The 20850-nt window shown below is 36.1% G+C and overlaps 1 protein-coding gene across 1 annotated transcript in view; it reads left to right on the top strand.

The window, feature by feature from the left end:
* NCAM2 (neural cell adhesion molecule 2) overlaps positions 1-20850 on the top strand; it is a 305551-nt gene that overhangs the window by 266804 nt on the left and 17897 nt on the right. The window contains exon 15 of the mRNA XM_009882029.1: positions 717-897. Within this exon, the coding sequence (XP_009880331.1) occupies positions 717-897 (181 nt within the window). The remainder of the gene's footprint in view (positions 1-716; positions 898-20850) is intronic.

Here is a 20850-nt window from a genome sequence, read left to right on the forward strand (position 1 = left end):
TAAAAGGAGTGATTGCAAACGTAAGCACTCTAAATTTATGAAATGCGAGAATTAAGATTGCAACCGAAGTCCTCATTTGTTCCCTATGTATAGGTGTCTTGATAATTATCTGAATTATGAGAACGCTTTTTTTCTCTAGAACATCATCTTAATGGTTTACATGTGTCCTCTCACCACTGTAGACACAGGATTGCATACTTTCTCAACAATGTTTATATTGTTGCATGCAACCTGGTTTGCAAAACGTTAGTGTGTGTTTTCGTTACGTAACTAATGTATGATATAAGCACAGCTTGCATTCATGAACAAGTCAAGTTTGGGTTTAATGGCAAGTTTCTTTTGAGGAACATTGATCAAAATGTAATTGAAACATATATAGAATAAACCTTTTACAGAATTTATTCTTAGCAGCATTTGTAAATGATTTTCCTGCTGTTCCCCGAGATAAACTTCAGTATGTGACAAAGTATAACTTGAAGCCAAGAGGTTAAAAGTGATTGCCTACAAAATCTGTAAAGCCACATTGTGGAAGCATGATTAGGAGTGATCAAAATTACAAAAAGCCCAAGTGCTCGGAACTCCCAAATTAGATTGTTTGAATGTTCATAACCTCTGTAAATGAAGCTCCATATTTTTCGTGCATCATGTAGACACATAGTTTAGAGAAATAGTACAAGAGGTTTTGAGAATTTAATCTAATATTTGCATCTTTACAGAAAGATAAGGAAGACCAGTGGCTAGAGAAAAAAGTGCAGGGTAGTAGAGACCACATCATCTTAGAGCATCTTCAATGGACCATGGGTTACGAAGTACAAATTACAGCTGCCAACAGACTGGGTTATTCTGAACCAACATTGTATGAGTTCAGCATGCCACCAAAGCCCAACATTATTACAGGTAAGTTAATTTTAGAATTTTTTCTCTCTATGAATTGTTTGTTACTCATAGTACACTAATGCGTGTAGTTGAACATAAGGTAACTGAAGACTTCTTTAACTGACAAAGCCTGAGACCCCATACTCTATTATCAAAGCAAAGACTCAATTAAAAACCCTTAAATGGAACCCTGTGTCCTACTTTTCTCATAGTAATAAAGCAATTTGGAAGTACAGAACAAACATTAACTCTTCAACCCAGATGATGACAGTTAACAAGGAATATAGTATTTAACATACACCTGCTATACGTTTTTAAATTGCCTTGTACTGCCTATTTGTCTGTTGGAAGCAACTTAATTGTTAGAATTCTTGATTTCAGTCCAATTCAAAATATCTCTACATGTGCTTCAAGATACACATGTAATAAAGGTATTTATTTTAGTTTCTGATGAGGTTAAAACTTCAAATAGTCTTGTTTAAATACCATCTTACTAATTCACCCTAACATGGTAAGCATACTGTCTTCTATTAGGCCTATTTACAAGCTTTGAAATCGATAGAAATATTGTTCATATTTTTGAGTGTGTAAATGACAAGATTTGGAATTTATTTAAGGAATACTGCATAGTATTTAAGAGTAAGTGTGTTTCAGTAACTAATTTATCAAGTTTTAATGCTTCCCAATGTAAACCTATATTTTGGTTCAACAATGCCAAATTATTTCATTCAGAATAAACCTTAAATATGATAGTAATTTCTGATATATTATGGGTAATTTTATTTTTTTATAAAGCAAACGTTATGAGGAAGAGACTTCAGGCTTTTTAGCTAAATTATGAGCTGATATCTTTAATAATAAATTCCATGTTAGATCAGTGTCATCAGTACCATTTTAAAATAAGGTGCTAAATCCTCTAACAGAGTATTTTCTGTGTGCCGTATATTAAACTATTAGAACATTAGAATCAAATTAAAATCTTTCCAAATAAATATAATGGACAATATATTAAAATGTAAACCATATCAATACCTGTGTTTCAGTTCTGACTAGCGTTGATCTTAGTAAAGTGGAAATGAGTTTGAATAAGTCATAGACTACTGTGTCATTGTCAAAGTTTGAAATAACTGACACTTTTTTTTACTGTCTATTGCAAGTTTTCTTCAAATATAGTTTCAGGGAAGTTATCTCAAGATCTCTGCAAAATTTGTTAGTATTCCATAGAAATTTGTTGATATATGAAGCATTGTTACTTGCATTTATAGAAAGGAATAGGCACTTGTAATTCTTCGATAGGTTCAGATCAGTTCTAGTACAAATATTTGGTTTATACACTTGAAATGCAGTAGTGAGAGCTGATTTGCATCTTGATGGAAATTCAGGACCTCAATAGGCACTGTGTTTCTAAACAGATAGTGCCTTGTGATTGCCACCATTCAGAAATAAAATTCCACTACCTGATCAAAAAATAAAAGGGAAAAAAATGTAGGAAAGTGTATTGTCCCAAAGAAATAAAAATATCTATCAAGTAGAAAAATAAATAAAACCTCATTTGGGTAAATGGGAGAGGTAAGCCATTCTTAAATTTTGTATATTTGAAACACAAATCTTACTTGTTTTGCAATGCAATCTAACTTTAACCTTTTATGATTATTTAAGGTATTCCATATTACTGCCACAGCTTCTGTAACTGACAGAAGCATGACATGCCTGCATAAATGATAACTTTGATGGCCTCTAGACATTCAAATAAAAAGCAGCTTCATTAATTTATTTTCAGAAGATGGAATATTTTTGTCTGAACACAATTTTATAGGTATTTAGGGGCTTTTTCCTTTCAGTCCACTCCCATAACCCCGAAGTAGTTGCAAGTCTGTTACGCTATTTAACATCAGGTCTTCTTTATATGAATAATTATTGCAATTATGATTGTGGAACTAATTAGTTTCCTTGACAACTGTTTTTGCAAAGCCTGAAAAGAGTGTGAAATTCCCATCATAAAAATATTCTGTAGGCGATTTTTAAAAGTATGTCAAAAGACACTTAGAATCAATGGAACAATAATGTTCATACTCATGCGTCAGTACGGGTATCTTTTTTTGAAATGGCATAATATTATTATTGCGATATAATATATATGTATCATTGTTGCAAAAGTATGAACCTGCTCTTAAAACTTGATAGATAATGTACATAAAATGCTTAACTTTGAGCGGAATAATTCTTTCTGGTATCAGTTAGTCAATTCGGATGATGCACTATTTGTCTGCTTTGGGGCTTATGTATTTGCAGCTAGGCATCTACAGCTAGGTCCAAAGAAGGACATAGGCAACAAGAATGAAATTAGGTAAACTTTTGAATGAAATCTGCATCACCTGTCCTGTGCTCACTTAGCTGCTTCTCATGACTGAGATTCCCTTCCTTACTATTCATGTAATTATTAGAAAAGTTTCTAAGACGGCTGAAGGTTTTAATCTGTATGTGCCCAGATCTATGGCACTTCAGCTGAACTGAGTCTTTCTGTCCTGCTCTAAATGTAATTAAAAACCAAGATATCTGTAGATCCCATGTGTGCAATCTCATGGATATAACTTATCCCGAGAGAATTTTGGGATCCCCTAAGTATCACGATGGTTAACTATACCTAACATACTATTATGGTGAAAATGTGTGCAAGCTAAAGCAATGAATCAGAGAACTAGAGAGACATGGAGGCAAGTATACATTTGTTGTTTTGGGTGCTGCAGAAAAGGCTCTGGGTGTCCTGTTGTTGGTGGGTGCTTACCAGGGAAATGGGAGTTCTCATGAGAAATAAACCTTTGGTTCTGATTCCTGCAGAAGGAGCTTGCCTATGTTTTGAGGAGCCATTGGGTATAGGGCAGAAGTAGTAATCCCTGAGGGCAGCGACTGGAAGCCAAAACTCTACTTAACGTGGGCACCGAGTCCACAACTTCTGCTTGCTATATAAGTGTGAGCAAGTACGAGCTCATTGCTGGCAGTCAGATTCTATAATAATACAATATGATTGTCTTCCATTACCAGCCTTAGGTCTAGGAAGGAACCTGAGGCTGCAAATTGCTGTCTGGCATCAGTGAGGTGTATAAATGTGACAGACATTCCTTTAAATTTTCACGTGGTTGGCCTCAGCAGCCTCCAACTGTAGATGTACCTGATTTTGTAATTTCTGTTCCTAGGCTTATAACAGTCTCCATTCACTGAGTCACCCACATTTGTGATTAGTTCCTCAGAATTTGTAATCCTTTTAATAAAATTTTCCTGGTTTCCTAGTTTTCTGAAGGGTTTACCAATGGAAGCTTGCACTGACTTTAAGAAATACTCAGCAAACCAACTTCTTAAAATATATTCATGTATGTGTATATGTTTATACATACATTACTGCGTATTATATCTATATCTATATAATTTTACTTCCTACTTTTTTGAGTTATTTTTTACAGTCAGCAATTCCATCTTTGTATTTCACTTTTTACTTAAGTGTATGAGCATGTATTGAAGAATCATCCTTTGAAGAAAGAGTGGCATAATCTTAAATGTAGTATTTTATGTATTCCAATATGTCACAAGGGATGTTAGTTGGCAGTACTTGCAGGCAGGTGCAACTCTTAACATCGATGTGCTTGCCTCTAAGTACTGATTTGTGATACTTTAGAAAAATTTGTTCTGGCTTCTCTGTAGTGTTAAGATTCTTCTAGTCCTGTGAGAAAACAGGAGATTCTCAAAGGAGCTGTGTGCCTTAGATCTGAGGTCTTTATCAGTGTTAGGACAGCGTAGACTAACCTCTGCAGCCATAACAAACCCTCTGACTAGGTGTCGCCAGGAGCAGCTGAACTCCATCAGCTCCCACAGCCAACACTACAGCCCATTTGTATGGGCCCATTTATTCTTTCTCAGCAGGGCAGAGATAGAGACCCTATCTTTGTACCATGCAGCTGGTACAAAAGTGTCCAAATCAATCAGCTGTCATTCTGAACCATTACTGTTGCAACCTAAAAACACATCTACAATTCTGTATTAAATGAATCTTAAAAGAAAATGAAATGGAAGGTGTTAAAAGAGGATACTTTCTGCAAGTGGTAGATATATTTTCAGAAATTAGTGGCAGAAGATTTATGCAGGTGCTGTCTTCCAAAGGCTTTTATCCGGTCAGTGCTGTTTCTCTGGAAGGCCAGTAGATATATTAAAAATGGCTGCAAGTTGTGTTTTATCATAAGTTTTTTCTTCTTCATTATAAATTAATAACTTGGCACAATAGTGAGAAAATGAGAAAAGCATTTGGGTATAATAAGAAGCCCTTAGACCTGTTTTTCTCACTTTGTGATACTGGTTGTTTTGGGGTTTTTTAATTTCCAATACTGTATGAACTGTTGGAATATTTTTTATTAACATCCCTGGATAAGTTTTAATACCTTGTACATCTAATTTACTTTTTTTTTTTTTTCAATGCATGTCTGTCACCAAGGCTTTAAATCATGTAGTGATAGGGAAAGAGGGACAATCTAATAAGTGGTATTTTCTCTTGTCATCACTAGTAGAAAGATGATACTCTTCATGCCAAACATGATTTTTATCAGTAGTTTTTACAGAAATGCAGCTTTAGGATCTCTGGTGGTGTCAAAGTAAATAAAAAATAAAAATAGCTCCTATCGATGATAAAGGGGTGTGTGTGTATATATATGTAATTGAATTTGTGTATGTACATTTTATGATGTATTATATGGAGAAAATAGGGCTTTTGAACTATACAGACAGTGTTTTATTAGAACAGAAGCTAGGATAATGAACTTTTTAATCCAGAGACTGAAAATTAAGTACAGAAAACCAGAAATAAGTCTCCCTGAAGCCCATAATTTTCCCTTGGGGCAAGTCCTTTTTGTTAATTTTCTCTCAGTCAAGCGATTCATTGACTTTTTTTTTTTTGGATGGAAATAAGTTCTATGTGATCCCATCTGTGTAGCTAGGGTAGGTTTTTGTTCCTGTCATGTCTTGCTGCCAAAGAGCAGACTCGCTGCATCAGCTAAGAGAAGGAAAAAAGCAGCCTTCATTCTTGTTCTGTACCCCACCACAAAAGTAGATAACATTTGTTGACTTAGCATTACTATGAATAAACTTCCAATCTGAATAGTTATTGTGTCCATTGAAGCATTTTCCTTATATTTCAAATAATTTCAGATGTTTGAAATTAAATTTTACCTGATTACAACCAAGCCTCAAGGTCAGGATATCACATAAAAGTGTGCTTGTATGACCAAGTCCTCTGCTGTCATCACAATTTAGCCTTTCGTGCTGCAAGAGCACATTGCTGGCTCATGTTCAGCTTGGTGTCCACCAGGACAACCAGGGCCTTTTCTGCAAAGCTGCTTTCCAGCTGGGTAGCCCCCAGCCATATAATGGTGACTAAAGTTATTCCTCCCCAGGGGCAGGACTTTGCATTTCCCCTTGTTGAACTTCATGGGATTTCTGTCAGCCTGTTGAGGTCCCTCTGGGTAGCAGCAGCACAACCATCTGGTGTATCAGCCACTCCTCTGAGATTTGCATCATCAGCAAAGTTGCTGAGGGTACACTCTGCTCCATTATCCAAATCATTGATGATGTTGAGCAGGTTGGACCCAGTATTGACCCCTGGGGTACACCACTGGTCACTGGCCTCCAACTAGACTTCATACCATTGATCAGCACCCTCTCTGCCTGGCCACTCAACCAGTTTTCCATTCCGCGTCACTGTCTGCTTATCCAGCCAATATATCAGCACCTTCTCTGTGCGGATCTTACGGGAGACGGTGTCAAAAGCCTTACTGAACTCAATGTAGACAATGTACCAAGCCAGTCGTTTCATCATAGAAGGTTACCAGGTTGGTCAAACATTACTTTGCCTTTGTGAATCCATGCTGACTACTTCTCATGGAATAGTTCTTCATGTGCCTGGATTAGTTGCTCCATTATCTTCCTAGGGACTGAGGTGGGGCTGGCTGGCCTGTAGATCCCTAAGTCCTCCTTCCTGCTCCTTCTAAAGACAGAAATGACACTTGCTTCCCTCCATCCTCAGGCATCTCTCCCATTTTCTCCATGATAATTCAAAGGTTATTTATTGAGAATGGCCTTGCAATGACAGCTTCCTCAGCTCTTGTGGACACATCCCATCAGAGCCCATGGACTTACATATGTCCAGTTTTCTTAAGTATTCCCTGACCTGATCCTTGCTCCAAAATTTCATCATGTCTCTGGGTCCTTAGATTTCCAAATGATATCTCTGTTTTGTTTATTTTCTAGGTTTCTATTTACAGCTCTTTTTCGCATAAAATCAAGCCAAATTTCTTCCTTCCTCACTTTCACTCCGGTAGCAACAACAGCATTCTTCAGGCCAGGTTAGCTTTCCATTATATTTATGGTATTTTTTGTCTCAGTACTCAGTCAGTAACCCATGTGCTTTTGCAGATATAAACTGTCTATTTTTTTAACCTTAGTCAACAATTCTGTAGGTAATGAACAGGGAAAAGACTGTCGATATTCCCTCATGAGCATTTTGCAGAACTTCTGGTAACCAAAATTAGTCATTAGTGATCATATGTAGCTCAGTTGAAGAGAAGCCCTTGCCAGATACAAAGTGTTATTTCAGAACAGGGCCACACTTTGTGGCAGAGTTAGCTCTGCGGTAATGTCAGCAGTTGTCTTCTGGTACTAATTCTTAGTTCTAGGAAAAGTTATGTTGCATCATTAAAAGTTAAATCAGGAGAATTGTGGGGATTTGTAGTCATCATCTTTTCTGTTCTCTTTCCATAGAAAAAGCTAGACAGGCTGCCAGTAGCTACTTGAGTCACAACTGAAAGTCATTACTTGTGGCTTTTAAATTGCCTGTTTAAATATCCAGGAAAAGCCTGTAGAATTATACTATGTACTGATTCTTCAGGAATAACGTTTTGGCCTGATTTTCAACCTATGGCTTATGACCACACTGCCTGTATGTGTGTATGTATACCTGCACAAACATCCATCAATTTGTGGCTTGTGATAACTTTGGAATGCAGTTGACAATTTCACTAAATTTGCCAGAGAACAGATGCTTCAAAAATAATACATCCCTGTAAACTTTTTTAAAACAGGTATCTGAGGATAGAAGTAAAATTCTTTGTAGTCTAGTAAGGAATATACTGTATTGGACATTTTCACACTTCTAACAGTCGGAATCATTTAGGAAAGAATCGTTGTAACTTTCTGACCCTTGATCCTTGCACCAGCTTGGATAGCAACAATAAATTTAAACCAATAAAGAAAAAGAAAATCACAGAAAGAGTTTGAAGATATTTCCAAAAGTAAAATTTCCATTCTAAGGATCAGAAATTTTAAGGCCATAATGGGTACCTCTTTTGTATAACTTTGTGCATTACAAGATTCCTCAGTCTGTCTCTACAGCTTTGACTAGTTAGGTTTTTAGTTAAGTCTAAAATGAAGAACAAAATGCAGTAGTAAAAAAGGAAAACCTTGAAGATGCTGGTCTCCTTGTAGCTCTAATCATATTCCCAAAGCAAGGAAGAGCTGCAGCATTACCCTTGTGAAGTTCCTTCATCATTTTCTCATAGGCTGAAGGATATTATTATTCCAAAATCGGAACTTGAAAATGAAGACTTTTGTCTGACTTCTGTTCACATCATAATTCTGAGCTAAGAGTGTAAAGCAAAGTCTTCAGTGTGTATTGCTGTATTGGAACAAGAAATTTTTAAAATTTTTTTTCTGAAGTTCTGAAGAGGGTAGAGAGAGGAGATTAAATGTGTCTTTGCAATCTCATGTTTTGAGAATAGGAGTTGGTAGGAATCACACCAATCAGATAAATTAATATCCAAAACTTCAGAAAGTTGATCGCTCCCACAAATCTTATTTCCTTTTGTTTTGCAAGCTAGTACTAGAATTTGCTGTGTAGCCATTTCTCATCAAATCCTGGAGATGAACATTGTTGTTAGTGATAGGGCTTGTACTTACTGTAGGCTAAAACCAGCTGTGTTTGCTCCATTCCCTGCAAAGACTAACATTTTTTACATGAAAAGGGATAGTGTTCACTTACTAAAATTGATAAACTTATTTGATATGAACGAGAAAGAGACAGAGTCTCATACTATCAGTGCCATCAGAAATGTTCATAGGCAAACAAAAACCACAAAACACCAATTATTTTATAAAATGTCATTCTTACAGTACAGCTATCACAGAAAATAACTACCACTGAAAACTAGAAAAGCAGTAGAATGCTAGAAAAAAATAAGTGTGAAAGAACTACTCTATTCACAGAACTTCTGCTGCAAAAAGAATTGGGGGTTTTTTACCTTGTGAATTTAAGTTTGCTTATCTTTTTGAATGCTCTAAGAAAAAAAAGAAAATCATTATAGATGTTGAATGTTGAAGTGCTAGGCCACACTGCAAGTATGGTACTCTTATTCAGCTAGAATATTTATTATAAGTAATTGCTAGCATAATGTTGCTCTAGAATTAAAAAAAACGTGTCTATTAAAATATTAAATTGTTAGATGTAGTATCTAAAATATATAAAAACTGTGTTGTTAAAATAACTGTTCAAGTTTAATGTGTCAAAGGCTTTTTTGCTATGAATATAAGGACCAAACTATTTAAGTCATAACAAAAAGAACTGGTTGTGAATTTTGAACAGCTCGAACAGTCATAATTTCTCTAAAAATGTGTAGCATTGAAAACACCACCAAAGTTAGAACAAAGAGTTTACCACTTTGGCTGCTGTGGAGAATCACATGTTGCTGCCATTAAGGTACACCTTTTATATGGTTTGCATACTTTATTATCTAGATTTGTCTAGAGCACTTCAGTGGTTACAATTCATCTACACTTTAATCATAATTTGATGTTTCTGTTAGAGTAATCTCCAGTGATTGCAAAATGTAAAGATGAAATTAATTATTTTTTCTCTTTTTTTCTTTCCCACTATCACTTTTTTCCTTTTGATACTTCATTTTTCATCTTTTATCAACTTTTTCACTTTTTTCTCAAATTTAATTCTCTTTCACACTCTTGATTTTCTGTAACAATTCTTGTCCACACAGATAGATGCTGTGAAGCTACTAGACGTGAAAATGGAGGCCAGTCCCTGCAGCTGAATGCTGCTGTTTTCTCTGTCATTGTAGTCATAAGTTTCTGGTGCATGTTTTGATGCTATTGATAAGGCAAACAATATGTTTTCTTCCTTTCCCTCTTAGTTTTACATATACAGGAAAATAAACAGAGACCTGTGTACAAAATTGTACTTTTCTATAGCTCTTCTAAAGCCTCCATTCCTAGTTAAGATCCTAAATAGTGTAAGTACTTGAGTCTGTGCATGCAAAGTTCTTCATCTGGCTTTTTGGAAACCACGTAAGTTCTGTGACAAATTCACAGATGATGCTTGCCTCGTCTGTCTGCTAGAAGCTGCAGAATGTGACTTACTGAATTTGATCAATATGATTTGATTCTGTTTTCTCAATTATATTTTGGTTATATGAAATCTATGCATAGGCCTCACTGTTGTGAGTCACATGGCTTTCCAGTCACATCCTCTACAGGTCTTTCATGAGAGCATTTTGATTCTGTATTAATCCTTTTCGCAGAGTTGTGCTTATACTAGCTCTTTCCATGATGTACTTAAAACGTTATGCTCGATATAGACATCTTTTGTACTTTTTAGTGGATTTAAACAAATACTTCTCCCTTAATTTATAGTCTGTGAGTTGCTTTGGTTCATAATATTTAATTTCATATATTTTTTCTGTGCTTCTCTGAAGTCATGCCTCAGGACATAAAACAGGTCCCTGCCCACCAAACTCACTTCTTGTGACTGTAACAGTGCCACATTCCATTTCATGGCATTTGTTGGACGTGAAGATCTGGGGGGCTCAATTTTGACCTTAACTAAAAATGGGAAAAGTAGTTTTCCTTGTTTTACAAGTTAAAAGCTTACAAACTCTGCAACTAGAACAATGTATACAAAACCTCAGGAAAAAGTTCATTTAGTAAGAGTCCACATAGACATTTTACTGCATATATTTGATTCTAGAATTTATGTAATTGACTAAGTTTATATTTCATTCCTCTTTTGGATACAAAATAACCCAAGAAAGCAATGCACTTTTGAGCTAAGGCAGAGTTCAATATTTATTTTAAGATACTTCCCTTCAAATTGTTACTAAACATAACAGACACAATAAATGAACATTATATATTGATTTTTTTCCCCTTCTAATTCATTTCTATTGGGGTTTAATACCATATCTTATAACTTTGAAACTAATTTAAGTTTTTATAAATCTTCACCAGTGTAAAGAATATTCTTATTTCTTAAAAATGGTGATTATAGTCACTTTTGCCAGTTTCACTTTATAATTATAAGTCTTTACTTTAAAACATCATTAATAAAACCTCTTCTCATCTAAAACAACAAAACAATCATTTTAAAAAAACTGGCCTATGTCCCAAGGAAGATGTCTTCAGAATGCATGTGTGTAAATCTGAAGACTTAATTTATTGACAGAAATATTTTTTTTAAAAAAATTACGTATTTAACATAATGAAGTATCTGGGATTCAAGCAAATGCCATTCTCAAAATGTTGACTTTATTGTGCCCTGTAGAAAATCTCTCACTGCGTTAAGTGGGGCCACTATTTCATCCATGGCCCTTGCCACTATGTTCTATCACTTTAACCTAATGTCTTGCCATTAATTTGAACTGAATTACATTGACATGTGCCTGACAGTATGGTGAAGAAATAGAATTTCTATTCAATTTTTTTTAAGAGTTGAAACTCTGGATTCCCAATCAGAGTCAGTTGGGTGAAAGCCTGTTTTTCAATGCACAAACAATGTGAATATATGCACTTACTTTGTTACTTAGTTTTATAAGTGTTATTCTTATAAAAAAACTCTATTTATTTGTTTAATGCTTCAGTGCTTATTGAACCTACAGACAATAATTACTTAACATTAAGCTATCTTTTTTTAATGAAACTTTTCTCTTTAACTGTGATATAGCAGATTTGGAACTGCTAGCTACACATAATAATTATCAAAAACCTTCAGGTGTGAGAACACATTTTCAACTGAGTATAACTCTGACAAATGCTATTGCTTACGCTAATTTTCTTTTAGGGGAAGAATCACCCTGGGCAGGAACTTTTGCAGGAGGCTTTACTTTTTTCCAACTGTTTCTAGAATTCAGATAGTGAAAATGTTTATTGTTGTCATTATTGTCACTCTTTTCCCCTGTGGTAACATAACAAAAATCCTGCAAGTACATCTCTACTTACAATCAGAGAACTGACATTTGGCATATATGTAGTAAATAGATGCTGCTTGTATTCCCAAGGGTGAGGGGGGGGGAGAAAAAGCCCCGCTGAAGTCTGACCTCATTAGAAGCCTCTGGAAATTTCCATTCAGAACTGGTCAACAGTAAATCGTTTGATCTCCATTGAGTGTGCTTCAGCAGAAGCACACCATGATCTGCTCCCAGAAGATCTTTCTCAGTTTACAGGAGCACAGTGGTGCACAAACACTGGGGCTCCTTCTTGGACCAGGGGAGCAGCAAATTCTTTCCAGAGGCTGTTGTCTGCGGTCACGTCCCTTTTGCATTCTGATCCCATTGTAAGATAGGGACTGGATGCATATAAGGAAACAGAATTTTCTCCTGTGCACACAATGGAGGTAGAGTGCTGTTCTGAATAATAAAGAAAACTAAATTGCAGATGCAATCACAGAATCACAGAATGATAGGGGTTGGAAGGGACCTCTGGAGACCATCTAGTCCAACCCCCCTGCCAGAGCAGGGTCACCTACAGCAGGTTGCACAGGATAGTGTCCAGGTGAGTTTTTTAATATCTCCAGAGTGGGAGACTCCACCACCTCTCTGGGCAGCCTGTTCCAGTGCTCTGCCACCCTCAAAGTAAAGAAGTCCCTCCTCATGTTAAGATGGAACTTCCTATATTCAAGTTTGTGCCCATTACCTCTTGTTCTATCACTGGGCGCCACTGAAAAAAGACTGTTCCCATCCCCCTGGCACCCTCCCTTTAAGTATTTGTAAGCATTAATAAGATCTCCCCTCAGTCTTCTCTTCTCCAGACTAAAAAGACCCAAGTCCCTCAGCCTTTCCTCGTAAGAAAGATTCTCCAATCCCCTAATCATTTTTGTAGCCCTTTGCTGCAGCATCTTCAGCAGTTCCCTGTCCTTCTTGCACTGGGGAGCCCAGAACTGGACACAATACTCCAGATGTGGCCTCACCAGGGCAGAGTAGAGGGGGAGGGTGATCTCCCTCAACCTGCTGGCCTCACTCTTCTTGATGCACGACGGGATGCCATTGGCCTTCTTGGCCACCAGGCCACATTGCTGGCTCATGGTCATCCTGTGGTCCCTTTCCACAGAGCTGCTCTCCAGCAGGTCAGCCCCCAACCTGTACTGATGCATGGGGTTATTCCTCCCCAGATGCAGTACCCTACACTTACCCTTGTTGAATTTCATAAAGTTTCTCTCTGCTTAACTCTCCAGCCTGTCCAGGTTACGCTGAATGGTGGCACAGCCTTCTGGCGTGTCAGCCACCCCTCTCAGTTTTGAGTCATCAGCACACAATCACAACTGGTAACCACCTGCCATGGGACTAAAAAGTCTTGAGTAAAACTTAGATGGTCTCATAGAATGAAACATAAAATAGGGTCTCATTAAGGTTGCACAGATGGTCCAAAGTTGGTACTTCCTTATTTTGCAGTATTTTCTTAATTTCCTAAAATTTCAAACCTTAAAGCTGTTCTATTAAATATTTTATTACATATTTTCCCTTTCATATACTTGTCTCTGTTCTTATTTTTTAATAAAGAAAGACAGGAGAGTACTACAGGTGTGTATAAAAGTAAAAAAATGAAAATTTCTAAATCACTTTCCTATTCTGGTTAAACATTTGAAGTACTCTTTACCAGTTATAAATTTATGATCTTAGCAAGTCATTCTAACGTCGCAGATAGTTATATAAGAAGACAAGATAGGAATTAGGGCACAGAGTGATCAACTGTGAACTCTCCAATCATATTGTGAAAGAGCTAATGAAAAGCCTTGAGAAATTCTAGAAGCTAAATATACATTATAAATGACAAGTTGGCTTTCATCCTCAGTGTCACAATGCCAGTGGGATAAAGAGGCAGATTTGGATCGCTTATCTTTTTTCCAACTGATAGTAGCTTCTGCTGGAAACTACATAGGTTCCCATGTTAAATGAGAGAAATTATAGGTCTGCTGCAATTTATATTCTTTTGCATTATGCATTTTGAGGTTATCAGGTACTTTGAATATGATCCTTTTCTTTTAGCCCTACCCTTCCCATCAAAGTCCAAAGAGGATGAGTTGAGCCAACTATTACAGGGATTCTGTGACAGTAGAGCCAGGCAGTTCAAGGCAGTGTCCCAAAACCTCTGTAATAAGAAGGAAAAAGAGGAAAAGAATAATGTCCCTGGGTTTTTATGTATCTCCTGAGATGAATAGCTAATACAGTTTTGTTTGTATCTCTCTTTAAGAATGTTTTGTAAATCCATCTTTTAAAACAATGAGAACAAGATTATTTTACAATATTTTGTACAATCTGTACGAAGATACAGAAGATTTTAAAATCTTGTCTTCCTACATATAAGAATGAGGAAAAACTGAAAAGAGACATTTGCAAATTAAATTATACTTAGTAGGTATAGGCTGAACAGCCTTAAAATTGTCATTTAAACTGTATTAAAATGATAAATATGTCTTCACAAATTGAATTTAATATTCTGCTGTCATTAGTACTTAAATGTTAGATAAGTAATTTTTTTCCTTTAAATGTAGTAATTGTAAAAGGGATTTTAGGTCTTATGATTGACAGTGTGAAATGTTACCATTTCTTCAACAATGTCACATATTTTGAAATGCTAATATTCAACTGTCTCTAAGACTGAAGTCCTAAAATACCCTACGTTGAACTTATGCCTTAAATCCAAATTGATGGCAAAGAAACTTAAAAAGGATAATGATTATTCTGTGATATAGCAGTATATCTCTGAGGAACAGTACTTTTAAAATGTTTTGATTTACAACCTTTTGAGTCTAAGGCTGGCTTCTTTCCTAATCAGATTTTACTTGTTGTCTTTCTGGTTTCCAGAGTTTTGACAAGTTCCTAACATTTGCAAATTATTCTTGAATCAAAGTACTTACATAATACAACTTCAAATGTGATTCTTGATTTATTACAGTAGAGTTATTAGAATATAAATTGCTGTCTAGCTAAATAGAAAAAATATTGCTTAGAAAAAGACATGTATACTGCACACATTGGAAATAAAATATGTCTGTCCGTGTGGTTTTATGAGATGTACAAAACATACCACTACCAAGCAACAACATAACAATCCATTTAATTTTGTGATGGAAATATAAGGCCAAGCACTGATGTAAAAAGTATAAAGTGCATATGAAAAATAGATATTAAAAAGATAAACAGATATAGTGTTTTAATTAATAAGTAACCAAATGACCAACACTTGGCTAGATTCCTGGGCCTTACTGTGTATTATCTTTGCAGCATGCCAACCCCAGGCACTAAATTTAATAGTTCCACTCACATATGTGTGCGAATGTAAAGTTAACTAATTAAGCCAAACAAAATAATTTAATTTTTTTAAAGGAGTAATGGAGACTGATATACAATTTGTGATTGTGCTATTGGTCTCCGATCTTCTACCCATTGTCTAGTATGTTGGTGATTTCTAATTGCTCATTTTTCCAGGATTTTTAGGAGAAAAGGAAAAAAAAAAACAACTCTTAGGAAGTAGTTTGAACAATATCAGGACAAACATAGCTTCTGAGATCTATAAGGACATCACTGAAGTCTTTGCTACATCTAGCGCTCATTTGAGCCTATCACATTGTACTTCACCCATCCCATTTCTCCAGGCACATAAGAAATCTTCAGTTTTCCTTTGGTACACATCTATCAGGCTTAATGCATAAGTGATGGAAACTCACAGGGAAAATCCTATCCCATGTAGTGCCAATGACAACGTGCTAATAAAGTCAGTGGTAACAAATATCAAGTGTAGAGAATCTACCAACTTTGCCTGTTTAGAAACAGTAGTTGTATGGAAGCTGTATGCTTGAGAGCTATGTTAAGTTTAGATGTTTTACAAGAACTAGATCAAGAAACTGAAGTAGGAACATCCATTTTTATTCATTTTTATATGGTCTAAAGTCCTGAGAAACTGTAGTAGTAATTCTTGCCACCATAGTCCCATTATGTTGTATGATATTTTTATTAATCGTTCTGAATATTTATTTTACATGTTTAACATTTTCGTAGAGTCATTTTCTATTGAATGTTATTTTCGTATCTTTTTATTTATAATACATGTTAAGTGAACATGTTAAGTGAATACAAGCAAAGTAAATCTTACTGAGTGCATATTACCAACAGAATTACATTTGAAAATATATACAATGTAATAAAAACTGCTTCTATGAAAAATATTGCAAACACTGAAGTTTCTGTAAGTTTCTGTTTTCAAAAACAGTATGAAAGTCAAGGAAAAAAATCTGGATTTAAAGTAGTTTATTTTAATTTGTGAAACAATGGCATTTTTTTTCATCTCGTTCATGTTTCATTACCTTTTTGCTCCACTGATTTCTTTCATGCATGCAGTACTTGCTGTCATTTGTCTGCTTTCTCCCTGAAGAACGTTTGCATAGTGTAAATGTAATGTCCCTCAGCATCTTTCCACAGTGTCAAGAAATGTATGTAACTTTGTGCCTTTCATCTGTTGTTCAAAGCTCATTTTAGTTTTTGCAACTTCTGTCTTCATTTTTGTAATAAAGAAAACTAACTTAAAGCATTTCTATCTGTATTTTCTTTATTACTGATAAATGCTGTTTTTCTTGTATTATCTACATTATGTATTTTGGAACTGAAGAGGTTTTTTAACATTGCATAAGTATTTTTGTTTCAACAGTAAACCTCAGTGTTTTATCCAATAATGAATATATAAAAAACAAACCAACAAACAAAAAATACAAAAACCCACAAACAAATAAACAAACACAAATCATTAAAATTAGAATTCCCAGCTTTTAGTTTGATTCGTATTAGGTGGCTCTGTGCTACTCCACTATTGGAGCAAATATGTGAAATGTCTGTATAAATACGCAGCCTGAGCATTTGATCCATACTGACTTAATCTGCCTGCTTGAAACAGTTGTATCCCAAAAGGCAAGTGTTTTGTACTGGGAGAAACTATTGGTACATGACACTTTCACACCAAGTACAACTCTGCTGACACTTGCACTTGTACCAGCGTTGACTATTTCAAGTAAAAAAGTGCACCATATACTGGCAGCACTCATAACTTCTGTTCTTGTAGCTAATGCTATAAAATAATTACACATTTAAAATATTATTCCAAGTAATTCTTCTCAAAACGATTGTGTTTGCATTTACCTGTGTCTTAGAGAACTAAAAGAAAGTGCTGTCAAGCCTGAAATGTTTTATCAACTCAAATACAATCCCAACATAGATGGACTTCTTTTCAGGTCTCTTGACTACAGTACTCTGGTTACAGCTGTCATCCAATATAAAGATGCAAAAATCTTTCAGGTCTCTGTGGTATGTGCGCAGTGTGATTTTAAATTCTCCCAAATAATGCAATTAAAATAATTTCATCTTTTATGTAATAGCAATACTGAAACTACACATAAGTGTGTTTTCAATACCCATGTCAATCTTAATTAATCTGCACAGGTTCTTATAAATTCCTCCGAGAGACATGTTCAGTAAATCTGCTATCAGTTTGAATGGAGGATCCCGGGACACAGAAACTTATTCATTTCCCCATGGCCTTCTAAAACCTGGGTGCAGAGCTGATGCCACAAACTCCACAAATCTGCCGTCGTTGCGCAGCCTCTCCTCCCTCAATGCTGGCTGTCTCTGCCCTCCCCATTAGCTCTTCCTTGTTGGAAGCAAAAAGCATTGCTTTCCAAGACATGTAAAGTGTTGTGGGATTTTCCCCACTTTCTGCCCCAAAAATACTGGGAAAAGTGTATTGATCGGCTGCCTGAAGTGTGTGACAGCTTGTCCTGGAAGAGTATTTCCTCTCTTGGCCTTGTGTGGCTGCTGCTCCCACAGAAAGAATGAGGACTTCTGCCTAGTTTTCTCTGGGGCTTCCCACAGAAGTAGGCAGTGGAAGAAGAATACTCTTTGCTTCTGTGACTGAGTAAATACATGAAAGAACAGTCTGTAACTACCTGGTAACTCTTTAGGAACATTAGAGATGCTTCTGAGGCTGCTTGGAGATAATTTGATGATGCCAGGAATAATTATTACAACTTTACTTAAAAAATGATAAGCCACAACTCCAAGAATATTTTCACAACCCAGGACACTTTTTCTACTTAACATGGCCTTCTTTCCTTTCCCTTCTTGTACTTCAGCAGACACGGACAAGATGTCATTGACAATCAAGCTGCTATTTACATGACAGCATTTGTTTTATTTAGCTATTTTATTTAAATCTTGTTTAAGACACCTTCACATGAAAAATGGTGTAAAGGGGCATTAGAGTAAATAAGAACTCAAGTCTTACTTACTCAGTACCCAGAAAGAGTCATAATAAAAGTTTTCCTGTAAAATTTAGAGGAAAAAAGTCATTTCAGAAAATTTGTTGGCAAGACGATCTCTGCTATAATAAAGAAAAGATCTCTCACTCAGATAAGAATCAGAAAAGCACAACATTTTGGATAGATACCATCTTAGACTTGCTCATTTCAGTAGCTCACATCTCGTCCTTGGTAATCCTGGTGGCACCAAAGACTCCCTTTACTGTGAATACTGATCCCTCCTGTGTGTCGTTACCTATGGTGTACAGCCTCCTCTTTATGGTTCCTCTTGCTGCCAGTGGAACCATTGAAACTCCACTGTTATTGGGCTCAGATTTCATTAGAGATGGTAGACAATGAAGATATGCTGTTTATGGGTAGAAGAAAGCTAGATGAAACCTTCTCTTTAGTTAGTTATATCAGGATCAATAATACTGTCCCCTTATTTTTCAAAGCTATGTGTCAAGCGTATCTGTCAGAACATATTACTCAGTCGTGCAGTACAGAGCACATATCCTTGTGTGCTTGTACACTGCCCATCAGCAGTATTTTTCCTAGCAGAAAGTTCTAAGAAAAATCACCGAGGAAGAAAAAGCATTAAAATTAATGTAGACTATAGCCTTGTTAGTATCTTTTGTATTAAGGAATGGGATAGAAAAGAGTATTACCTACTGTCATGGTCTCCTCTGCCTCATACGTTTCCCCAGTAAATGTTTGCACAGAATCATAATTTTTTAAAAAGTTGATGCCTGCAACTGTATTGATTCTTTTTTATTTCATTTGAAGGTAGACATGTAGCTGCTGGGCATTTTCCTGGCTCAAAAGCCAAGTTTTATTGTTTTAATTTGCTAAAAGCAGCTCATGCAGCTCTGGCTGTGGCAGCCAAATTACTGGAGCTTCTTTGGATAATGGGGAGGCATCAGTGGTTGTTTGGTCCTTTTTGCCTCCCATGATTTTTATTCCCATGATTCCCATCATCTTTACTGAGATGATCTCAGTAAAGAACAGGAGGGCGTAGTAAGGGGAAGCTCTTGTACAAAGCTAAGAAATGGTTCCCCTTCTAATTAATACAGTCTTCCAGTGTCATACCGTTCTCATGAAAAAAAGCTGGGTACGTGGTACCCTCAGGTGCTACCCAAGATGGAGTTCCTTCTGCGTACCTGTAACTTGTGAGGTTTGCTGGGTGCCGCACAGTCCTGGCATCCTGATCACCCACACCAAAGGAGTTGGAGCACACAACAGCTTAAGCCTCTCTTGGACATTTCCTGTTGGAAAATGAAGGAGGAGTATGTTTTGACAGGCAGTGAGCACAGTTATGCAAGTCCCACAATTCAGATATATCCAGTTTCAATACAAGAAAATGCAAAACATTAAAAGGCAGTGAAATATAAATATCAACCATAATTATTCTTAAAAGAGGAATAACGGATTTTTTAGCTGCTATCAATTGAGAAATTATTTCCACTTACTATGTACATATTTGAAAGTTCTTATATTCCCAAAGAGAAAGAAAAAAAAAAAAAAAAGGAAGCATTTTGAGATATCTGGAAACACATGAGTAATTGCAATGATTTAAATGAAGAACCATCCTTTGGGTATTTGCAATACCCTGCCTCCAGCACGCACCTCAGTATTTGTATACATTTTTATATCTGGGATAGACCTGTATTAGACATGCATGTTACCTGACTGGATTTCTATAACATTTCTGGTAAATCCTTTTGTTGTTGCTGCTTTTGTGTTCCTCATGATGTGCTTGTAGTTTGGATGTGTATCCTGGACCCCACTCCTGGTCTTCAGCTTCACAGTGCTTGTTCTGGCAACGATCTTGGCCTTCCACCCTTATAAAAACATTTTAAAGCTTTTTAGCTTTTTGGTACTAACTACATTGTGACTGTTCGGATGCTTGTCAGTGGATACTAATTTTTAAGATCCGAGTATTCTAGCTTTTTAGAGGTTTTGAATAAGTATACAAATCTTGGAAGTCTTTGATTCTGAGAAACATTCCAGATCAGATGTAAAATCAAAGACAAAGTTCATAGGCAGTGCAGAAATAACTGTCATGGTTGGACAGCCTTTGTAAGAGTCAGTACAACACGGCAGTTCGAGAAGGTGATGAACAAGAGCATGCTTTTTTCTGCCACTATCCAGTGCAATATTTTCAAATTTATCCTCTTGCTCATAATTTTCAACTACTTCAGCTCAAGAGCAGTTCTTACTTTAGCTTCAGGCTGACCTGAAAGAAGGGACAAACTTATGCATAATATCCCTGCACACTCATTCACACCCATTCAAATGTAGCTGCCAGGTGCTACCCTAAG

The sequence above is a fragment of the Charadrius vociferus genome, unplaced genomic scaffold (assembly GCF_000708025.1).
Source record: "Charadrius vociferus isolate BGI_N301 unplaced genomic scaffold, ASM70802v2 scaffold401, whole genome shotgun sequence".
Classification (NCBI taxonomy): Eukaryota; Metazoa; Chordata; class Aves; order Charadriiformes; family Charadriidae; genus Charadrius; species Charadrius vociferus.